This window comes from Eumetopias jubatus, unplaced genomic scaffold, assembly GCF_037043125.1.
Source record: "Eumetopias jubatus isolate StellerSeaLion01/CBP00866 unplaced genomic scaffold, mEumJub1_p1.0 scaffold_10, whole genome shotgun sequence".
NCBI classification, from domain to species: domain Eukaryota; kingdom Metazoa; phylum Chordata; class Mammalia; order Carnivora; family Otariidae; genus Eumetopias; species Eumetopias jubatus.
The window spans coordinates 95,840,092-95,860,323 of record NW_028274816.1 but is presented as its reverse complement, the minus strand read 5'-3'; the positions used below and the strand labels follow the sequence as shown (position 1 = coordinate 95,860,323).

Below are 20,232 nucleotides of genomic sequence, written 5' to 3'. Positions count from 1 at the left end.
CCCGGCGCTAGGCCCCGCCTAGAACCAGCAGCCCAATGCCAGGATGCCTCCTCAAATCCCGCCCCTCGCGAGACCCGCCCCTAACAGGCACCACCCCTAACCGCCAGCCCCAGAGCCACGCCCACACCCCTCGGGCCAGCCCTTGGCCGAAGGGGCGGGGGCGGAAAGCTGCGCAGGAAGCGCTGTGCAAGGCGCGGGGTCAGAGGTTGAAGGTCACTTAGGGCTTCAACAGTGAATGGGTAGTTGCTGATCTCTCCCTATTGTAGCCAACTCCCCGAGTCTCCCAGGTACGCTCCCTGAAAATAGTTTTAAGTCTCCTTTCTACGTTTTCAGCATTAAAGACTCAACATAGAGCTGTTCCCTGAGGCAGGAGAACCGCCAGCTTGACTGTTTTAAAAAAAGCCATCCTGGTGGCTCAGAGCTGCCAAGGGACATCAGCTGCCCCAGACCCGATCCAGCTGTGTGAAGGGCTGACTTGGCCAAGTGCCGAGTTCTTATCGCGTATTTTTAAAGTGGCTTTGCCTCACTTTAAGGAAGCCTAGTACTTTACTCCACCGGAAATGATTCTAGGGGTAGGGATTTTGCATTATGAGAAAACTCCCTGCAGTTAAATAAGGTCTTTCTCCAGGATTTATAGTACTTAATTGAAAAAAAATTCAGTACCTTTTCCGAAACCACTGTCCTGTATCATAAGGAATTCAAAATAAAGTGCTTCAGCTGTTTCACAAAGCCTACATTCTGGTCATCTGGGGTTTTCTCCCCATCATACAGACCAGTGCTTCTTAAACTTTAATGAGCATAAGAAACATCTGGGGCTCTTATTTGAAACGGAGATTATGATTCAGTCGGCCTGGGGTCTGGGGCAGGACTCAAGCTTCTGCATTTCTTTTTGTTCTTTATTCATTTAAATTAAAGTTAGTTAACATATAGTGTATTATTAGGTTCAGGGTAGAGTTTAGTGATTCATCAGTTGCATATAACACCGGTGCTCATTACATCAAGTGCCCTCCTTAATGCCCATCACCCAGTTACCCCATCCTCCCACCCACCTCCCCTCCAGCATCCCTAGTTTGTTCCCTAGAGTTAAGAGTCTCTTATGGTTTGCCTCCCTCTCAGTTTTCATCTTATTTTTCTTTCCCTCCCCCGTGTTCATGTTTTGTTTCTTAAATTTCACATGAGTGAAATCATATGGTGTTTGTCTTTCTCTGACTTATTTCACTTAGCATAATACACTCTAGTTCCATCCACATTGTGGATGTGCAAATGGCAAGATTTCATTCTTTTTGATGGCTGAGTAATATTCCATTTGAGATATATATCATATAACATCTTCTCTATCCAGTCATCCCTCAATGGACATCTGGGCTCTTCCCATATTTTGGCAGTTATGGACATTGCGACTATAAACATTGGGCTGCATGTGGCTCTTCCAGCCACTCTTTTTGTATCTTTTTTTTTTAAGATTTTATTTATTTATTCATGAGAGACAGAGAGAGAGAGGCAGAGGGAGAAGCAGGCTCCCAAGGAGCAGGGAGCCCGATGCAGTGGACTCAATCCCAGAACCCTGGGATCATGACCTGAGCCGAAGGCAGACGCTTAACCATCTGAGCCACCCAGGCGCCCCACTCTTTGTGTATCCTTTGGATAAACACCTAGTAGTGCAATTGCTTCTAGAGCTCCAAAGTAATGCTGTTGCTACTCAGACAATTTTGAGTAGCCAAGATTGATTTTCACTATATAACTTCCCTGCTTTGTTTTCATCCCTAACCTAGTCTTGCACCATAGCACCCCAGATCCTATTTATAGTACAGTCCTCCAACCCTTTTTGGAAATCAGTTCTGCTCACCTGTACTTCCTGGTATTTTTCCTCCAGTGATGAACCCTGCTCTGCTGTTGCTTTCCTGCCTCTTAGTCTTCACAAAGCTCACTCTTCTCTTTCTGCCTCAAAATGGGTTACCTGGCAGTCCGAGAGTAGGCCACTGGAATTGTTACAGTCATTGAACCAGGGACCCTTCCCACCCCTGAAAAGTGGGTAAAGAATTCATGATAATGCAATTAATGTCCATTTCAAGCCTTTCAAGCTCCTAGAGCAACTCTAGAGTTCTAGAGGAAGTAGTAGGGGCAAATCCCCTGGGGAGCTATTTCAAAATATCCCTGCCAGCCAATCCCCTACACAACACACACACACACACACACACACACACACACACACACACACACACACAAGCTTCCAGTGTTATATTTTAAGAATAAGCCTCCCAGTATTATACACCTGGAACTAATATAACACTATATGTTAATTATACTAGAATTAAAATTTAAAAACATAACAGAATAAGCCCCCCAGGTAATTCTGATACAACCTGCCTTGTTGAGAACCTTTCCTCTAGAAAACAGACAAGCTAATAAGTGCATTTTAAAAAAGATGAACCAGTTAAATGGAATTCAGGTCTTCTTTATCCCTTGCTTAAATTTCTCCACCGCTTCCCATTGCTCTTAGATTGAATGTCATACTCCCTCTCATGACATGTAAGTTTCTACAGGACCTGGCTCCTGCTTATCTCCTTGGGCTCATTTTCAAATCACTGCCTTTGGGGGCGCCTCGGTGGCTCAGTCGTTAAGCGTCTGCCTTCGGCTCAGGTCATGGTCCCAGGGTCCTGGGATCGAGCCCTGCATCGGGCTCCCTGTTCTGCGGGAAGCCTGCTTCTCCCTCTCCCACTCCCCCTGCTTGTGTTCCTGCTCTCGCTGTGTCTGTCAAATAAACAAATAAAATCTTAAAAAAAAAAAAAATCACTGCCTTTGGCTCTTTAAGAGTCAGTCCAGAGGTTCTCCTGGCAATTTCTCAAACTGCTAAGCCCCTGCCAACCTCAGAGCCTCTCTACTTCCGGCTCTTAGCTTTTCCACCCTATCCCCTTACTTCATTTCCTACCAAGTGATTATCACAATATATAATTGCTTGTTTATATGTGAACTAGGTTACTGTCTGATCTGGCTCCTTTGCTAAAACACAAATTCTGTGAAGGCAGGAACTCTTTTTTTTTTTCTTTTTTTTATTGGGGTGAGATTCACATAATGTAAAATTAACCATTTTAAAGCCAACAATTCATTGGCATTTAATACATTCACAGTGTTGTACAACCAACACCTCTACCTAATTCTAAAACATTTTCATCACTCCAAAAGAAAATTCCATACCCATTAAGCAGTTGCTTCCCATTCACTCCTTCTTCTATCCCCTGGTAACCACCAATCTGCATTCTGTCCCTATGGATTTACCTATTCCAATTATTTCATATAAATGGAATCATATAACATGTGACTTCCGTGTCTGGCTTTTTTCAATTAGCATAATGTTAAAAAAATTAGCATAATGCTTTCACCGTTTATGCATGTTGTAGCATGTACGTCATTTCTTTTTATGGCTGAATAATATTCCACTGTATGGATATGCCATAATTTGCTTACCCATTTATCCGTTCGTAGACATTTAGGTTGTTTTCATCTCTTAGTTATTGTAAGGAGTGCTGTGCTGTGAATGTGCATGTACGTGTGTTTCTTTGAGTACCTGTTTTCAATTATTTAGGGTATATATTGTGTCACTCAATCATTGTCATAACCTATTCGATAAATGTGTTTAAATAAGTGAATGATTTCTAAGTGTACTGAGAGAGAATGATAAACAAAATATCCACAATGAGTTAATTGCTATGAAAAAATATCCTCAAGGTATTCGGGAGGAAATAGAGCTATCTAAGGGATAAAGATTTCCTATACAGAAGGCAGAGAATAGCTAACACTTATTAAGTATTTACACACATATTACCTTTTATTTATTTATTTATTTATTCATGAAAGAGAGAGAGAGAGAGAGAGAGAGGCAGAGAGAGAAGCAGGCTCTCAAGGAGCAGGGAGCCTGACGCGGGACTCGATCCCAGGACCCTGGGATCATGACCTGAGCCGAAGGCAGGCGCTTAACCATCTGAGCCACCCAGGCGCCCACGTATTACCTCTTTTATCTCTCACAACGCATATAAGGTAAATACTAATTTTACTTCTATTTTAGAAATCAAGGCAGCGAGATTCAGTTACTTCCCCTACCTTCACTGTGATGGTGCTAGGCTTCAAACCTGGTTCTGACCCGGTTTTGGAATCCACAATCCAGGCACTTAACTACTATATATGACTTCTTGTTCATTGCTGTTATTTCTCTGTTATTACCTCTGGTCTGTTTTTACTTGCAAAGAAAGCTTTCAAACTGAAAAGCAAGTTCTGTGGGCACTCAGAGAAAAGGAGGTTAATTGGCAGAACCTGATTAATTAGAAAGCTCTCCTAGAGGGGAGCCTGCGTGGCTCAGTTGGTTGAGCCTCTGACTCTTGGTTTCTGCTCAGGTCATGATTTCAGGGTTGTGGGGTCGAGCTCCGCATGGGGCTCTGCACTCAGTGGGGAGTCTGCTTGAGGTTCTCTCTCTCCCTCTGCCTCTGCCCCTCCTCCCCTCAAAAATAAAATAAATAAAATCTTAAAAAAAAAAAGAAAGGTTTTCTGGAGCATTTTGATTTGAAGGATATACCACTGGTGGTCACACAATAGGCAAATGGGATTTGATATATCACTAGGGGCAATTCAAGACCTTGTAAAAGAGAACACTGAGTTAATGCTCAAGAATCGAAAGAGATGGGGGGAGGGGAGGCCATTCCTACTGCCACCCTCATAGGACCTAATGCTATAGCCAAATACAGGACTTGCAGTCATGGAGGCAGCATTCCCATGCCATTATTCCCTTGACTTGGAATGCCTTTTTTTCTTCCTCTTTTCTTCCCTTGATATTTACTCTACTCACTGACCACTTTTCAGAATTTCACTCTGAAATGTTCTTTGGTCTCAGAAGAGGGACTTTACTATAACCTCTGACCCTGTTGCACCTACAGACACTCAGAGACTTAATGGAACTAAAGTATTTAATTTATTAAAGTACTTTATTTTATTTTTAAAGGTTTTATTTATTTGACAGAGAGGTCGAGAGCACAAGTAGGCAGAGCGGCAGGCAGAGGGAGAGTGAGAAGCAGGCTCCCTGCTGAGCAGGGAGCCAGATAAGGGGCTCGATCCCAGGACCCTGAGATCATGACCTGAGCCGAAGGCAGCCGCTTAACCGACTGAGCTACCCAGGTGCCCCTATTAAAGTATTTTGAAAGTATTTAATAAACCTGAGCCAAAAAGACAATTCCCAGTGTGGGCTCTATGGCTTCTTCACCCAGCTATGTGGTGGGCAAAAATAGCTCCCAAGGAGTTCCTAGGAGAAAGGCCTTCCCCTAGAGCAGGCCAGCAAAGGATCACTTCTCACTGTGATGGCCCTCAGAAGGTTGGAATTTCAGAAGAAGCAATGTGGATAGTCAGGTCCTGGTGGGAAACATTTACCACAATGGCAGCACTGCTGGGGCTGTACCAGGAGCCTGTCGTAGGTGGAACCCCAAGCGGCAACGCATCCGACTTCCAAACGGATGTGGTGGTGAGGCAGGCCTAGGGCACTGCCCCGTCAGAGCAGCGGAAAGCCTGGATGGCAAAGCAGCAGCTGTTGTAGTCTCCATCTGAGAAGCACTTATTGAGCAGCTTCTATGTGCCAGTCTCTGACATCTTCTAGTAAAGATCAATGCAGAAATAGACCATTTCTCCATGCGACAAGTACTAAGATAGAAGGTATTCATAAGGTACCATGGGGAAACAGAGGAGGGGCCTTTAACGAAGGAAAGGGATTAGTGAAGACTTCTTGGAGGATGGTATGCAAAAAAGGCTACGCACAAGTTAGGCAAAGAAAACAGAATAAGGCTCAAAGGCATGAAACAGTACAGGGTGAAGAGAATCAGAATCGATTTTGCTAGATCGTCAAGTGTATGGAAGCTCCTTCTCTATGTGCATAACATAGTCACAGTTCTCAATACACATATTTTCATAGTCAACACAGTCTAGCAGGTAACCTTAAGAATGTTTTCTAGTAGTGGGAGTAGATACCAGGATTCAAGAGGTGAGCTTCAGGTCTACAGCCCAGGTGACCCTCCTGAAATCTCTGGAGCCAAGGTCTAGGGCATGATTCTACCAGTTGTTCTCTCCCCATGCAAGGTAGAGGGTTATAGTGCATTCAGAGACCTGGGTGGCACTGTGGTCTGAGTCTTCTCCCTGGTCATCTCCCAGACCCTCTCAGAGGTGACCTCCTGGCTCCTGAATTTGGACTTAGATCCACCAGTATAATTGAAAAAAAGGCCACTAAGACAGAGGAAAGATAAGGCAAGCGTCTCCACTGGGTCCATAAATGTGCTTGTCCTCTGGGGTTCTATCTTTAGCTCTTTTCTGTATATGTGACCTACCCAGGCATACTCATCTATTCCCATCCCATCAATTACTGTCTACTTTCTGATGAGCCTATATCTCTAACTCCAATTACCACCTCTCTCCTAAGGTTCAGATCCATATTTCCAATTCACTGCTGGATGCTCCATAGGTCATTTATACCCATCTGTCCAAAATCAAGGTCTCCATTGTCCTTCCTCTCAGTCTTCTCTCCTGTATCTATCCTGACTTAGGGCATGAGGACATGGTGAAGGGCCAACCCTGCTTTGCTGAGACATTTCAAACCGGTCTTGTAAGCAGATGAAAGCCAAAGATGGAGTGACCCAACCAGATGCCCAGGGACACCTGCAATCAAAGAGGTGAATAGAACAGAGAAAGCCTTAAGGATAAGGACCTCCATTCTGTGGTCTTGAAATCATCTTTCACTCCTCTGACTCTTGTTCCCCTTCAGTCTTAGTCTTCAAGTTCTGTTGGTTTTACCTCCTAAATCTTTTTTTGGATCTATCCTACCCACCATAGGTCAGGTCGTCAGCATCTCTTCCATAATCCACCCAACTAGTTTCTCTGCTTATAAGCCATCCTACCCCATCCTCCCTGGCAATTTTGTCCCAAGGCAGCAAATCTGATCACATCTCTCCATTTTCCTATATTTGTGTGCCCTCCATTACGTTCAGCATTGGGCTTTAAACCCACTGGGGTCCTTCGGGTTTCTCAGAGCTGTTGTGATGACCTGAGTGTGAGAAGGGAGGCAAGCACTGAGAGATCCTCTCCCACCCTCCCCCACCTCTCATCCCTGCTTCAACAAGGAGTGCTGCTTTTATTGTTTTATATATTAAGTGACCTTGCAAGAGTCTTTGGTGGAAAGGTTTCCACAGCTCTGAAACGTTGAAAAGGCAAGGGCTTGCAGAAGAATCTGCCTCTAAACTTTTCAGCCTGTGTAAGTGGCTCTTACTCGGTCCTGCTCCGGCCTCTCCAGCTTTATTTTCCACCAACATCCCAACTGAACTCACCCTTCCCTGGACACACCAAGCTCTTCCATGCTGTGATTCTTCTGCCTATGACATCACTAGAATGTAAGCTCCTTCAAGGCTGGAGCTTTGTTTGCTGCTGTGCCCCCACTACCTAGAACAATAGTTCTGGCACAAAGTTAAGTACTCAATTCATATTGATTAAAAGAGTAAGTGCTCCTCCCCAGTTCCCTGCTAAGCAAGTGTCTGTTATTCTTCAAGGCCAACTCAAATGTCACTGCCTCTGGAATTTTCCATGACTTTCTATCCCGACCTTCCAACTGCCATCATCAATTTGTTGTTTTCTGCTTTCCATAATACTCAGTCTAAATTTCTGTAAGAGTAATCATCATATTGTGCTGTGGCTTTTGTTTAGGGCTCTGTCTCTATTCACACACCCCTCCAATGTGAACTCTAGGAGGACAAGGACAGTACAGAAACAATGCCTGCTCAGGAAATAGCTCTGATAAAAGTTACCTCCGCTTCCCCATGCCAGAACTCGGTTCCAAGTCAGTCCTGATTAGGACTTAACCCATCAGGGCAGAAGGTTAAAACCAGCTTAGCTGTAACAGTTAGCTTTGGCACCCAAATCTTTCTCAAGCTTTATGTTCTTGCTTTCTTAAACTTTATTGATTTGTGACCTTCCACCTGGATTCTTGGATTTTTCTTTGTTTACTTCTTAGCCCAGATCTTATCCTCACCTTGACTCTGATGGGCTGGCCAAGGTTGATTCACTTAATACTAACTCCTGATTTTAACCCTTAATTTTCTGTTCTTCTAATTCTGGTGAAGACTGCACTGACCCTAAAAACCATGTAGCTTCCATAAACAATGTGCCCATGAGCCAGGCATTGACAGCCCCAGGAATAACAAACAGGTAAGGGAGAAAAGAGTCTTGAGGGATCAGGGAAGCAGCAGATTTGGGGAGCCCAGAAACAAAGAAAATAGTCAAAAGGGAAATGCCACTTCAGAAGAGGACATTCCTCTAGCTGTGGTTTCCCATTTTTGTCAGGTTCAAACCTACTGCTTCTATAACCCATTCCCACAACCATGACCACCCAGGCCAAAGCAATTATCCATTTGAAGGAACGATTTCTCTACTTCCCTAGGAAAGTACCATTCACATAAAGAAATGGGTTGGGGCGCCTGGGTGGCTCAGTCTTTAAGCGTCTGCCTTCAGCTCAGGTCATGATCCCAGGGTCCTGGGATCGAGCCCCGCATCGGGCTCCCTGCTCAGCGGGAAGCCTGCTTCTTCCTCTCCCACTCCCCCTGCTTGTGTTCCTTCTCTCGCTTTGTCTCTGTCAAAGAAATAAATAAAATGTTTTTTAAAAAAAAGAAATGGGTCAATTGGAGCAAGCCCACTTGCCAAAATTCAATTCACTATGGACCAATTTATAAAAGTACTATAATTTTTTAAGAACTATTTTTATACAATACACCTATTTTTATTAGATGGGATTATATTAACAGCCTTGAAATGTTAAAATTTAAGATTTTAATTGAAGAAATGAAAGTTAAGGTTGATAATACCACTGAGGAATTGGGGAAAGGACAATAAAAATGTAAGCATATGACAAAATAGAATACAACATTCAAAAGTACCTTATAGAAATAAGCAGCTGAAAAAAATCCTGCTAAGTATAAGGGCAGAGACTGGTTTCTAGCAAGGGGTGATTATGATGTTGACTTGGTAGCACTTTGCAGAAATATATAACACGAATGAGCAAAACCCATTCAAAGCCATAAAAAAGAAATGAGGGTAGCTTGAAGGAGTGACTGTGATGGGTCTTACAAACTAGCCTTGAATAAACCCTGACCGTTTTAGGGTGGGAGTGCAGAAGGAAAACAGACTACCATTTATTGAACACCTATTTAGTGTCAAAAACAATGGTAGGCACTTTCATATACATAAACCAAATGTCATTCCTTTTGACAGAAGAGGAACTAGAAGTTATGTAATTTCCCCATAGTCCCAAAGCTAGAAAGACATCGAAGAGGAACTCATAGACAGGTTTGTCTGGCCCCAAAGCTTCTATTTCTCGTGACATTCTCCCTCAAACTGTCAGTATGGATGGAGGCAAAGCATTGGTACAACTAGGGCACACGAAAGGCAGCTGCCCTTCTTGGACACGACGCCGCTCACTCATAATATATCAAAGAAATAAGGCTTCATTCATAAAATGGAGTTAATAGTAGTGCCTCCCTCAAAGGAGGTAAGTAAATGAGACAGGGACTGCACGTAGTAATTGGTCCCCGGAAACCAAACTCCCAAATCCTCAAAGTTCACTGCACCAAGGAACTCAGCCCATGGCTCACGGTCGGACAAGGGCTGAGGGAGAGCCAGGGACACCGCAGGGCGCCCCTGGGAATGCCCCAATTTGGACGCAGGAGAGTGTTCTTGAGAAACGAGCCTCAGAAGACGTTTGACATAAAAGCGGAGGAAAGGGGGCTCGGGTGGAGAGATGCAACAGAGGATTTACTCACCCCCATTTTTATGGCTTATTCATAGCTCCTGGGCGCGGGAGCGAGAGCGCAGGCACGTTTGGTAGGAAGTGAGGAAGGAAATGCTCGTTCACTCAAGAATATTATTTGTATGTGGAGAAACGGGGAGGGGGCACAAAAAGGTCTTTTCGGATATTGGCAAAAAGTCCCGTGGAACCCATTTCCCAGGTCACCCAGGAAGAACCCGTAGCGACGCCAGCTAGATTCTTAGGCGAGCGAGAACCGACGCCCAAGAAGCGGCGCGACCCCTGCGCGCGCAGCCCTTTCCCGCGCGCGGCGCCTCACGTGTTCAGGCCGTACCACATGACAAATAGGCACAGGGGCGCACCACCCTTTGTTTTTCTTATAGTGTCGTTACTTGCTACAATAACCCTTTCTCTTTCGTTTTCACTTTGTTTCGCCGAGTAGCTATTATCTTGGGTCAAACATGCGCTCTCTACTAAGCAAGATACAGGGTTCTCTACCCGTATCTTTCCCGCAAACCCCTCCTGTGGTTTTAGCTTCCTGGCCCGCCCCACTTGTCCCGGCCAACCCTTGCTAAGTTTCTGCGCATACGTCACGAGTTTCTAGGCAGATCAGGAAATCCTCCGGCCAGGCGCTCCCTCGCGCGCCCCCTCCTGGCGGTGCCTCCCAAACGGTCTGAGCGCGTGCCGGGTTTCTGAGAGCGGCGCGGGCGGGGCAGCGGAGAAGGCGAGGCGGTCGAGCCACCCGAGGAGTGACCGGAGCAGCGAGCAGCGGCGCTCAGTGAAGATTTAGGTCTTGCTTTGTGTGCTTCGGTTCGTGCCCGTGTCTCCTCCCGGCTTTTCCGTCAAGTCTGCGGAGGTCTGGCCTCGTGTGGCGGGCTTCGCCTTCTCACACGGTAGCGGCCCGGAAACCCCTGAGGGGCACTCGCTGAAGTATTTTTTTCCCCGCGTGTTTGTTTTTTTTTTTTTTAAAGATTTTATTTATTTATTTGACACAGAGAGAGACAGCGAGAGAGGGAACACAAAGCAGGGGGCGTGGGAGAGGGAGACGCAGGCTTCCCGCCGAGCAGGGAGCCCGACGCGGGGCTCGATCCCAGGACCCCGGGATCACGACCTGAGCCGAAGGCAGACGCTTAACCAACTGAGCCACCCAGGCGCCCCTGCCCCCGTGTTTTTAATGTTTTCCAATATCGTCTGCCTTCCAAGGCCTGCCGGGCTTGTCGGGCCGAGAGCGTGAGAGCCACACTGTGTGCACGCGAGACAGGAGGCGGCTTCCGAGCAGGAGCGGGCCTCGCGCGCCGTGTCCGAGCGCCGGCCGCAGGCCCTCCCTCCAATATTCGTAACTACTGTATCCGCTTCGTCCTTCCGTCCCTGGGAGCTGGCGACGCCCTGCCCTCCCGGGGCCAACAGACCCGGCGGGGTTGGCAGACTAGCAGGCCTGAGAAGGGAGTGAGAGCGGCAGAAGGGGGCGGCGGCCTGAGAGACGAGAAAGCGGGAGCACGGGCCGCGGGTAGCGGGCTGCGGCCTGGGCACTGGGGGTGGGAGGCCGGGAGGTGGTGCTGGGCCCCCCTCGCGAAGGTATCCTGAACCGGGGCGGGGGGAAAGGGGGGGGGTCCCCAGAGCAGGAAGCGAATTCCAGGGAATTCGAGAGAAAAGAGCTCAGAGGGCGGGGTGGGACTCACATCTGTGTAAGATACTGCAAGAAACGCTGGAAGAGCCCCAGACTTGGACTGGAAGTCCAGGTTGGCTACAGCGCCAGAGCAATCCCAGCAGCAGATCAGTGTTTGTGGCCCTCCCCTCAACTGCCTGCGCTCTCCCCTGCAACCCTTTAGTGGCTGATTATAGGTCTAGGATTTCAGCCACTTTAAACCTTGAATTTGGGGATATCATCTACGGAGCAAGCAAGCCAAAGGAATTTTAAAAAGATTTAAAAATCATCTCCCCTTAGGGATGCTGCTTTCTCTCTTGAGAAAAGGAATGAATGTAAAAGTGCACGTTTCAGCACCTGATCATAACATGACACGTCAAAACAAGGATGAAATGGTCGCGCTGTGGGTATAGTTGGGGGGAGGAGCACTTGGGCACTTGAAACAACACAGAACAAGGTATGGTCAGTGTAGGAGTATTAAAACAAAAAAAATCAAATCCCCCCACCCCATTTTCTTTTATCTATGTGGCGTATGCTAGTGGCAACCACAAGGGAAAACCAACTAGCTGGGCTTGTAGACATCAAAGATGGGAAGTCTTTTAGCTAAGGCTCTGGGAGCAGAATATAATCATGAGATTCATTCACAGCAAGATTAGGCTTGCAGAGAAAGGCAACAGGAGTAAGCTAAGGAGAGATCACTAAAATAGAAGGAGCTCTTGGATTAACCTCTAAGGGGTATTATTTGTGGCACTGTGACCCCATCAAAGCACAGATAATCTAGATTCACTGAATATAAAAAAGCAGTGAAATAGTAAGCATTGCCCTGTAGCCAAGATGTCTGGGTTTGAATCCCGGCTTTACCTCTTAATTAGTTGTGTGACTTGGGGTAAGTTACTTTACCTCTCTTAACCTCCATCTCTTCATCTATAAAACTAGCAATAATCATAGGATTGGTATGAGATAACTAAAGTAAACCACTCAGCATGGGTCCATAGCCTGGAACACAGTATATGGTTACTAATGTTAAAAGCTGTTAGACAAGATGTGATTGAGAAAGAGTCATTGAAGTGAGATACAGTGTTAGGAAGAGAGCACTTTACTTCAAGAAATACAAGAATAAATGGGAATTCTACAGTGTCCAAGTTAATATGACTGATATTTAAAAAAATTATATAGCCGAATGAATGTTATACATGCCCCTCAAACAGTGGGAATGCCATTTTCCTCCGCCCTTTCCATGCCACTTTCAAAATACTAGATATGAATAATTGATATTTTCTAAATATGTGAAAAAATATTTAGAACGCTATTTTTATTGATCTGTAAGATACATTTTAAGTAAAACCAATATGTGTCCTATGTAAACACAACCTCTAGCCTCTATTTCCAACCAGACTGAGACCCCCTGAACATCTTCTGTGTAGAAATTTTGCAGCCACCACTGCCTTCAGGTCCTCTCATATCTCCCTTGGATTACTGCAGTAGCCTTCTAACAGATCTCATGGCCACCAATCTTCTCTTCATCTTTCTTTTTTCCACACACTGCCAGTGTTGTCATCTTGAAAAATAAAGTTGATCATCTCACCCCTATGCTTTAAAAACTGTAAATTCCTACTTGCCTACTTAATTGTATACCCACTTCTCTTAACTTTATCCCACAATTCTTTTCCCTATAAGCTACCCTCTACCCATATTGAACTTCTTGAATTTTCTCAGTTAAGTCTGGCCTGACCTCTTCTCCATATCACTTCATTCCTTAATAAACTTCCAGTCATAATAGAAAACCAGTTCAAAGGAGGTGTCTCTAAGAAACCTTCTCAACTCCTTCAGAGAGAAGTAACGATTTCCTCCTCGATGCTCCTTGATCAATTTGTTTGTCATTATTGGCAGCATCAGCAACAGTGACACAATCAGCATCATCACTAACTTATTGAAATCTTAGCAGGAACTGGGCTAAACACTGGCTTGAATTAAGTCACTTAATTCTCACTTTACTTCCCCCCCACCGGGAATTTTTAAAATAACACTTGACATAATATTGTTATTTTTATAAAAAAGACACCCCCACCAAGAAAACAACCTCTTTCAGACCAGCATACACATAAAGGTACACCTGTGTAAAACCCAATGCATGAAAATTCAAATACAGAATTAGAGGGTAATCATTCATTTAATGGAATACCCATAACATGCTAGGCACTGTACTAGGTGCTGGAGATGCAAGATAAATAAATTATAGTCTCTTGTCCTCAGGGAATTCCTAGCATAGTAATAGTAGTAATAATTTCGTCATTAAAAAAAATTCACTAAAGTGAATTGCATTTTAATATACATAGCTTCAGAAATCATGTTTGGCATAAAGTGAGGTACCATGTGTAGTAACTAAGGGATTGTGAAGTGGGAGAGGGTTAGTCAAGAAACTTCCTTAGAAGAAATTAGCTTGAATGGGGTTTTGAAAGAAAAAAACTTGGTATGGATTGGTGGAGAAAAGAGAAGTAGACACTTTACACTTAGCCAAATTAATAATCCAAAGGTTGCTTGGTGAACATGGAGGCAGATCAGAAAGAGATGGATTGTCTTGAGGGATATTTCATAGAGGTCATGAGGAGAGAGCCGCGATGAAACATTTCTCCCTTATGTCAGAGAATGGGACTCTAGTGACCACGTTTTCTAGATTCAGGGTCACTTTCCATTGGACAGTGCTAGATATACATTGGCTGATCTCATCTCTCTAAACTTCATTTTTTGTTTTCATGCTAACAGCCTTCTAGTGACTCAAATAGATGGAGGCAAATATGTAGACAGATAAATGCAATACAAGCTTTACAAGAGTCTCACTTAATCTAATATCCTCTATTATTTTCTTATGTCCTTTTAGTACACCCACACCACACCACCGTTACTCTTGCTACAATTTCTCTAGACTATGCAAGGTTTTAGGAAAGGGGCTGACCTTTAACAATATCAGAGAAATAATTTTCTGTATCCTTTTGCTTTTCTTTGATCACTTTCTCCGGCATTGTTTTCTCCTCTCCAGCTTTTGGCCCTTCTCACAAGGATGGAAATGCTACTCTTTCATGTCTGGGCCCTGCTGGCCTTGATCCCTTTCCCAGGTGAGGCTACTTGGGGATAGTTTCTTTAGTCAGTATGTACCAGGGTGCAGATGGCTGGCCAATGAGAAAGAGGATAAGAAGTACTGAGTGGGGCAAAAATTGAGTATTCACTTGTCTGGACCCTAGGGAGAGATTCCTATTTTGGGATCATTAGGACACAGAATGGGTAGGTGTCTCTGGCTTATAATTGTGGAACCTGAATTGATGGACAGGATAATAGACCATTAGAACTCTCCTTAAGAAATATGCCTTCTCTCCTTGGCTCCCTGCTGCCCCAGGACCGTCTTATTTTTCCACTCTTGAGAATATTTTTACTTCATTGTTGCCACCTTCTGTGTCATGAAAAGCTACAACAGCGTCTCGATAGGAGAGGGCCCATAGCTCAATTATGAGAAGCAAGTTCTCTAGGTGGCAAGAAAGGAACTGGAGCCTTAGTAGGTAACACTGCCTCATGAGTTGTGTATTCCTAGATGGGACTGGTATTTGGGAGACGAAGCAGATGGTGGACATGGAGTAGCTAAAAGGGACCTGTAGGGAAGCTTTCAGAAGACCGCCTCTCACCTATGTCAGGCATCTAAAATTTACCTGATGTCTCTCTCATTGCACCTGAGATTTCCCTAACAGACTAAACTCTTAAGCATCCAAAAACATCTGTTGCCTTAGTACCAAAGCAAAAAGGAATAGTCTCATGTTGAGAAGAGGTGAAAACTCTCTGGGAAATGAATGACCCTAGGAGTCACCTTCAGGCTAGTGGTTCTCCTGATTTGGTATGCATATGGGTCATCAGGAATGCTCGTTCTGTTCACTTGCATTACTTCCAGGTCCCACTTTCACAAGTTCTTAATCATTCAGTCTGAGGTGGAGCTAGAATCTGCAGTTTTACAAGAACCCCAGGTGATTCTGGTGAAGGCAGTCCTTAGACCATAATTTCAAAGAAACACTGCTTTGAGGTATAAGTAACTAAGTAACAAAGCTCTTTTCTCCAGGGCCTGATAACCCCTTGAGAGCCCCTCAGCAGCCAATCCTGGGAGCTTCCAAGACATCTGGAAGCTCAGGAAGAGAATGGTTTCCTGGGCATGAGTTTTAAGAACTCCATAGTTTCCAAGGTGACACTAATAGAGAAATCAAGATCCCTAGAAAGATGATGAGTGGAGGGAATGGTGGTGGAATCAGGGTTTTAACTTGTTCATTAAGGGTCTTTTTCTTGTCTAGTTCCTTGTAACTTTTTCTTCAGGGTAAGTTTCCTATTTTTTTTTTTTTAAGATTTTATTTATTTATTTGGCAGAGAGAGAGAGACATTGAAAGAGGGAACACAAGCAGGGGGAGTGGGAGAGGGAGAAGCAGGCTTCCCGCTGAGCAGGGAGCCCGATGCGGGGCTCGATCGATCCCAGGACCCTGGGATTATGACCTGAGCCAAAGGCAGGCACTTAATGACGGAGCCACCCAGATGCCTCTAGGTTTCCTATTTTTAACCATCAAATAGAATCAGCTTTGTATTTTATTTGGGTCATGTGTTCCTCACCAAAGTCTTTGGCCTATGTGGTTGATGATTTCAGGGGCTACTGAAGACACATTTGAGGTTTCTGTTTGGCCAGATCAGGCCCTGGTAAAGCTTGGACAGTCTCTAATGGTCAACTGCAGCACTACCTGTCCAGACCCCGGACCCAGTGGAATTGAGACTTTATTAAAGAAAACCCAGGTGGACAAAGGACCTCAGTGGAAGGAGTTTCTCCTGGAGGATGTCACAGAGAATTCTATTCTGCAGTGCTTCTTCTCTTGTGCAGGGATCCAAAAGGACACAAGCCTTGGCATCACTGTGTATCGTGAGTAGGGCTGAGGAGGAAGGGAAGAGTAGGGGAACAGGACAAGGCCTCATTTAGGGAAAAATCAGAGATTTCTTTTAGGGGAGAGAATTAGGAACCTTAATAGAGATTTCTGTTACACTGTAGGAATTCTAGGGCCAATTACTTCTATTTCCCTTTGGTGTAGGATTTTAAATTAGGAGCAGACCATAGAGGGCATCCAGACATTGTGCTTGAGCATATGTTCAGGTACAGAAGACATATGCCAATAATGCTAGCTTATAAATGATCAAAAAAGTATACAATTAGTGCTAAATTATTTGACACAAATTCTTAGAATAAATAGAGTTTGGAGAAAGGAGGGTCTTTATGGGCCGGGGCAGTTGGAGAAGTCTCCATGGAAAAGGAGGCTCTTGAGCTTCCCTCCTGCAGAATGGTAAGGATTTGAAGTGATGGGGATGGGTGAGGAAGGTCTTACAGGTGGGAAAGTAGCACTGGCAAGGATACGGCCATAAGAGTGTGACCTCGGTGGGGTAAAAGCTTGGTAGACTAGGGTAGACTTGGTAGACTAGTTTTTGTGTGATGCTGAGGAGCTCCTCAGAAGCTGCTTGTCCCTCTGAAGCACCTCTGGAAGAGAGAAAGTTCTCCAGAATGGCAGCAACAGTCAACACAAGGGACTCCCCCTCAGCAGTCATACTTCTTGGCCACCTTTCATGAGCAGAAGAGTCAGAAGACTGACTCGTTCCATGTAGGGCAGGGTTGGCAGAAAGCTGACACTGCTGATCAGACGGTTCAAGGGTAACAGTCCCCTTGTATCACAGGCTGCCCGTCCTGTATCATTTCTTTCTGGAGAGGTGAGTAGCCTTCTCTCATCAAGCCCACCTTTTTGTCTTAAAGAGCCACCAGAGCAGGTGATCCTGGAGCTGGAGCCTGCATGGGTAGCCATGGATGAAGCCTTTACAGTGAAGTGCCATGTGCCCAGTGTAGCACCCCTGGAGAACCTCACCCTTACCCTTCTCCAGGGTAACAAGAAACTACAAAGAAGGAACTTTATGAGCTTGGCTGTGGCCTCCCAAAGAGCTGAGGTCACCATCAATGTCAAAGCCCGAAGGGCAGATGACAGGTGTAATTTCTCATGCCGTGCAGAACTGGACTTGAGTTCATATGGTGGAGGGCTCTTTCACAGTAGTTCAGCCATCAAGGTACTCCGGATCTTTGGTGAGTCAGAGCCCAGGTGTGGAAGGATCCTGAGGCTCATTTTCCTTGTCTTACCTTGGCCCTTGGGACTAAGTTCCCACAAAGTTTAAGATGAGGGTGAGAGGGTAACTGAGCTCTACCTCTACTTGGGCCTTAAACTTACCCTGGGGGACAGAGTGCTTTTAGCCACACTCCCTTCCTACATTGTGGAGTTCTACATAGCACATGATTTATCATGGTTTTCCTCCTTTCTTTCCTTTTCTTCATTTCTTGGCAGAATTCTCTCAGAGCCCCAAAATCTGGGTCTCCCCACTTTTGGAGATTGGGATGGCAGAGGCTGTGAGCTGTGAGTTGTCTAGGGTGTTCCCAGCCAGAGAGGTCATGTTCCACATGTTCCTAGGAGACCAGGAGCTGAGCCCTTTTGTCTCCTGGAAAGGAGACACAGCATGGGCCAATGCCACCGTTCAGGCCATGGAGACTGGTGATCAGGAGCTGTCTTGCCTTGTATCTCTGGGTCCAATGGAAGAGAAAACAAGAGAACCAGTGCATGTCTATAGTAAGTGACCTGCCTCTTCCCTTCTGCACGGGGTTTCTCTGCCACTGAAATCTTCCACAGTAAAGTCTTGGTGATTCGACAGTAAATATCCCTACTAACCTTTCCAAGGTATACTCTCAAGTGAGTTTTCTCTGATGAGTGCAGGCAGGTTGGAGACACGTATTGGGACAGTAGTTCTCTTCAGCCTTCACCCTGTTTCCCCAGGCCATCCTACTTACAGAGTGACTGTGGGTCCTTCAACTTGTTTCTAGAACAACTTTTGAGGTAAAGAGGAAAAATCTGTAAGATGAAAAGCCATCTTGCTGTCCTTGCCACAGAGGCATAGCCAAATGTATGCACACTGCATTTGTTGTAAGAAGAGCTCTCAAATTCCCAAATCTCATTGCTCCTGCCATTCAGCACAGAGGCAGGAAGGTATATAAAGTCTTTCCCATCTTGTCTGCCTAGATACCACACCTTCAGCAGCAAGAGTACAGAAGTGGCTGTGAGTTTTGAGAAATATGTTTGGTTCTCTTTTTCCTTTTCTTATAGGCTTCCCTCCACCAATCCTGGAGATAGAAGAATTATACCCACTGGCAGGGACAGACATTAATGTGACCTGTTCAGGGCATGTATTAACATCACCCAGCCCTACTCTTTGGCTGAAGGGAGCCCCAGACCTCCCTGCCCCTGGGGAGCCTGCTTGGCTTTCACTTACCACCAGGGAGGAAGATAATGGCCGAAATTTCTCCTGTGAGGCCTCTATGGAGGTTCAGGGTCAACAGTTGATCAAAACCACTGCAGTGCAGCTCCATGTCTTATGTGAGTAGAAGCCTGAACTTTCTGGTCAAAACAAGGATTATTATTAGTCTCATTTCCAGAGGTCTTGGCCAGCAACTTCAATATTAGAGTTATTGTTTTTCTCATTAAAATAAAAAAATCAAAGAAGAAAATAACATTAAAGCTCCCCAAGCTTACCGTAGCCCCAGAAAAGTGAGCTGGGGGAACTGGGAATGGAAAAGAGAATACAAGGTGATCAGATGGTCTTAGTTGAGGGTTGATGGCTGAGGACACAGAAAGTGATAGTTGGGAGTTTATGCTGAGGAGGGAAATTTCCATATAAGAATCTGTATTTTGAAAAGTAGAAAATCTCTCATCTCTGGGGTCGTCCCTACCCATCTCCTCACTCACTGAGAAGCAAAGATGGGAAGTGGGGAAGCCACCATTGATAGGACAACCCAGATCATTTAGTCTGAATCCATTAGAATGCCTTTGCTGTGTCTCAGACTCCTCGCCCCTAGGGAAGGAAAGACAAACATGGCCCAAAGCAGGGAACAGTGGTCCTTCCCTCAGGAAGGAAAGCTGTTGGGTCAAAGGGACACAGCATTTGGATTAGGGGAGGAGGGGGAGCTGAGCCTCTGGGTGAGGAAGGAATGTGGCACACTGAACTCATTTCTCTGGGGGACTGTCTTCCAGACAAGCCTCGATTAGAGGAATCTGATTGCCCTGGCAACCAGACGTGGGTCAAAGGGGCAGAGCAGATGCTTGTGTGCGTCCCAAAGGGAAACCCAACTCCAGCCTTGGTGTGTACCTGGAATGGAGTGATCTTCCACCTTGAGGTGCCACAGAAGGCAACCCAGAACCACACGGGAACCTACTGCTGCACAGCCACTAACCAGCTGGGCTCTGTCAGCAAAGACATTGCTGTCATCGTTCAAGGTGACTGTGGCTCTCCCCTGCTGCCAGGCCTAGGACGGAAATCCCCCAGGAGTTTGGGATTCTTATCCAAACCTGGAAAGAAGAAAAATTCCCCTGGGCAGAGGGAGGGTGAAACTGAGAGGTGGGTGTGGTAGGCTGGGGGAGGCAGGGACTCTCCCTGCCCTGTAACCCTCCTGAACTCTGTCTTCTGTGCTTGGGCAGGACTGGATGAAGGAATCAGCTCCACCATCTTCGTCATCATTGTCGCCCTTGGAGTGGGTGTCACCGCCATAGCACTGTATCTGAACTACCGGCCTTGCAAAATAGAGAGGCGGAAATTGCCCTATAGGCAGAAAGAGAAGAACAAAGAGCAGGAAAGCCAGTTTGCTGTTCAGCAAGCAGAAAAGTGCAATGCACATAATTGTTAA

General features: G+C 45.5%; 1 protein-coding gene across 1 annotated transcript; it reads left to right on the top strand.

The window, feature by feature from the left end:
• Nucleotides 1–14,502: 14,502 nt before the first annotated feature.
• Nucleotides 14,503–20,232, top strand: LOC114196758 (intercellular adhesion molecule 5). The gene is made up of 7 exons (XM_028087557.2): nt 14,503–14,572; nt 16,129–16,395; nt 17,272–17,592; nt 17,849–18,127; nt 18,659–18,928; nt 19,583–19,825; nt 20,027–20,232. Exons 1-7 carry the CDS (start codon nt 14,518–14,520, stop codon nt 20,230–20,232), a joined length of 1,641 nt encoding a protein of 546 aa, XP_027943358.1. The 5' UTR covers nt 14,503–14,517.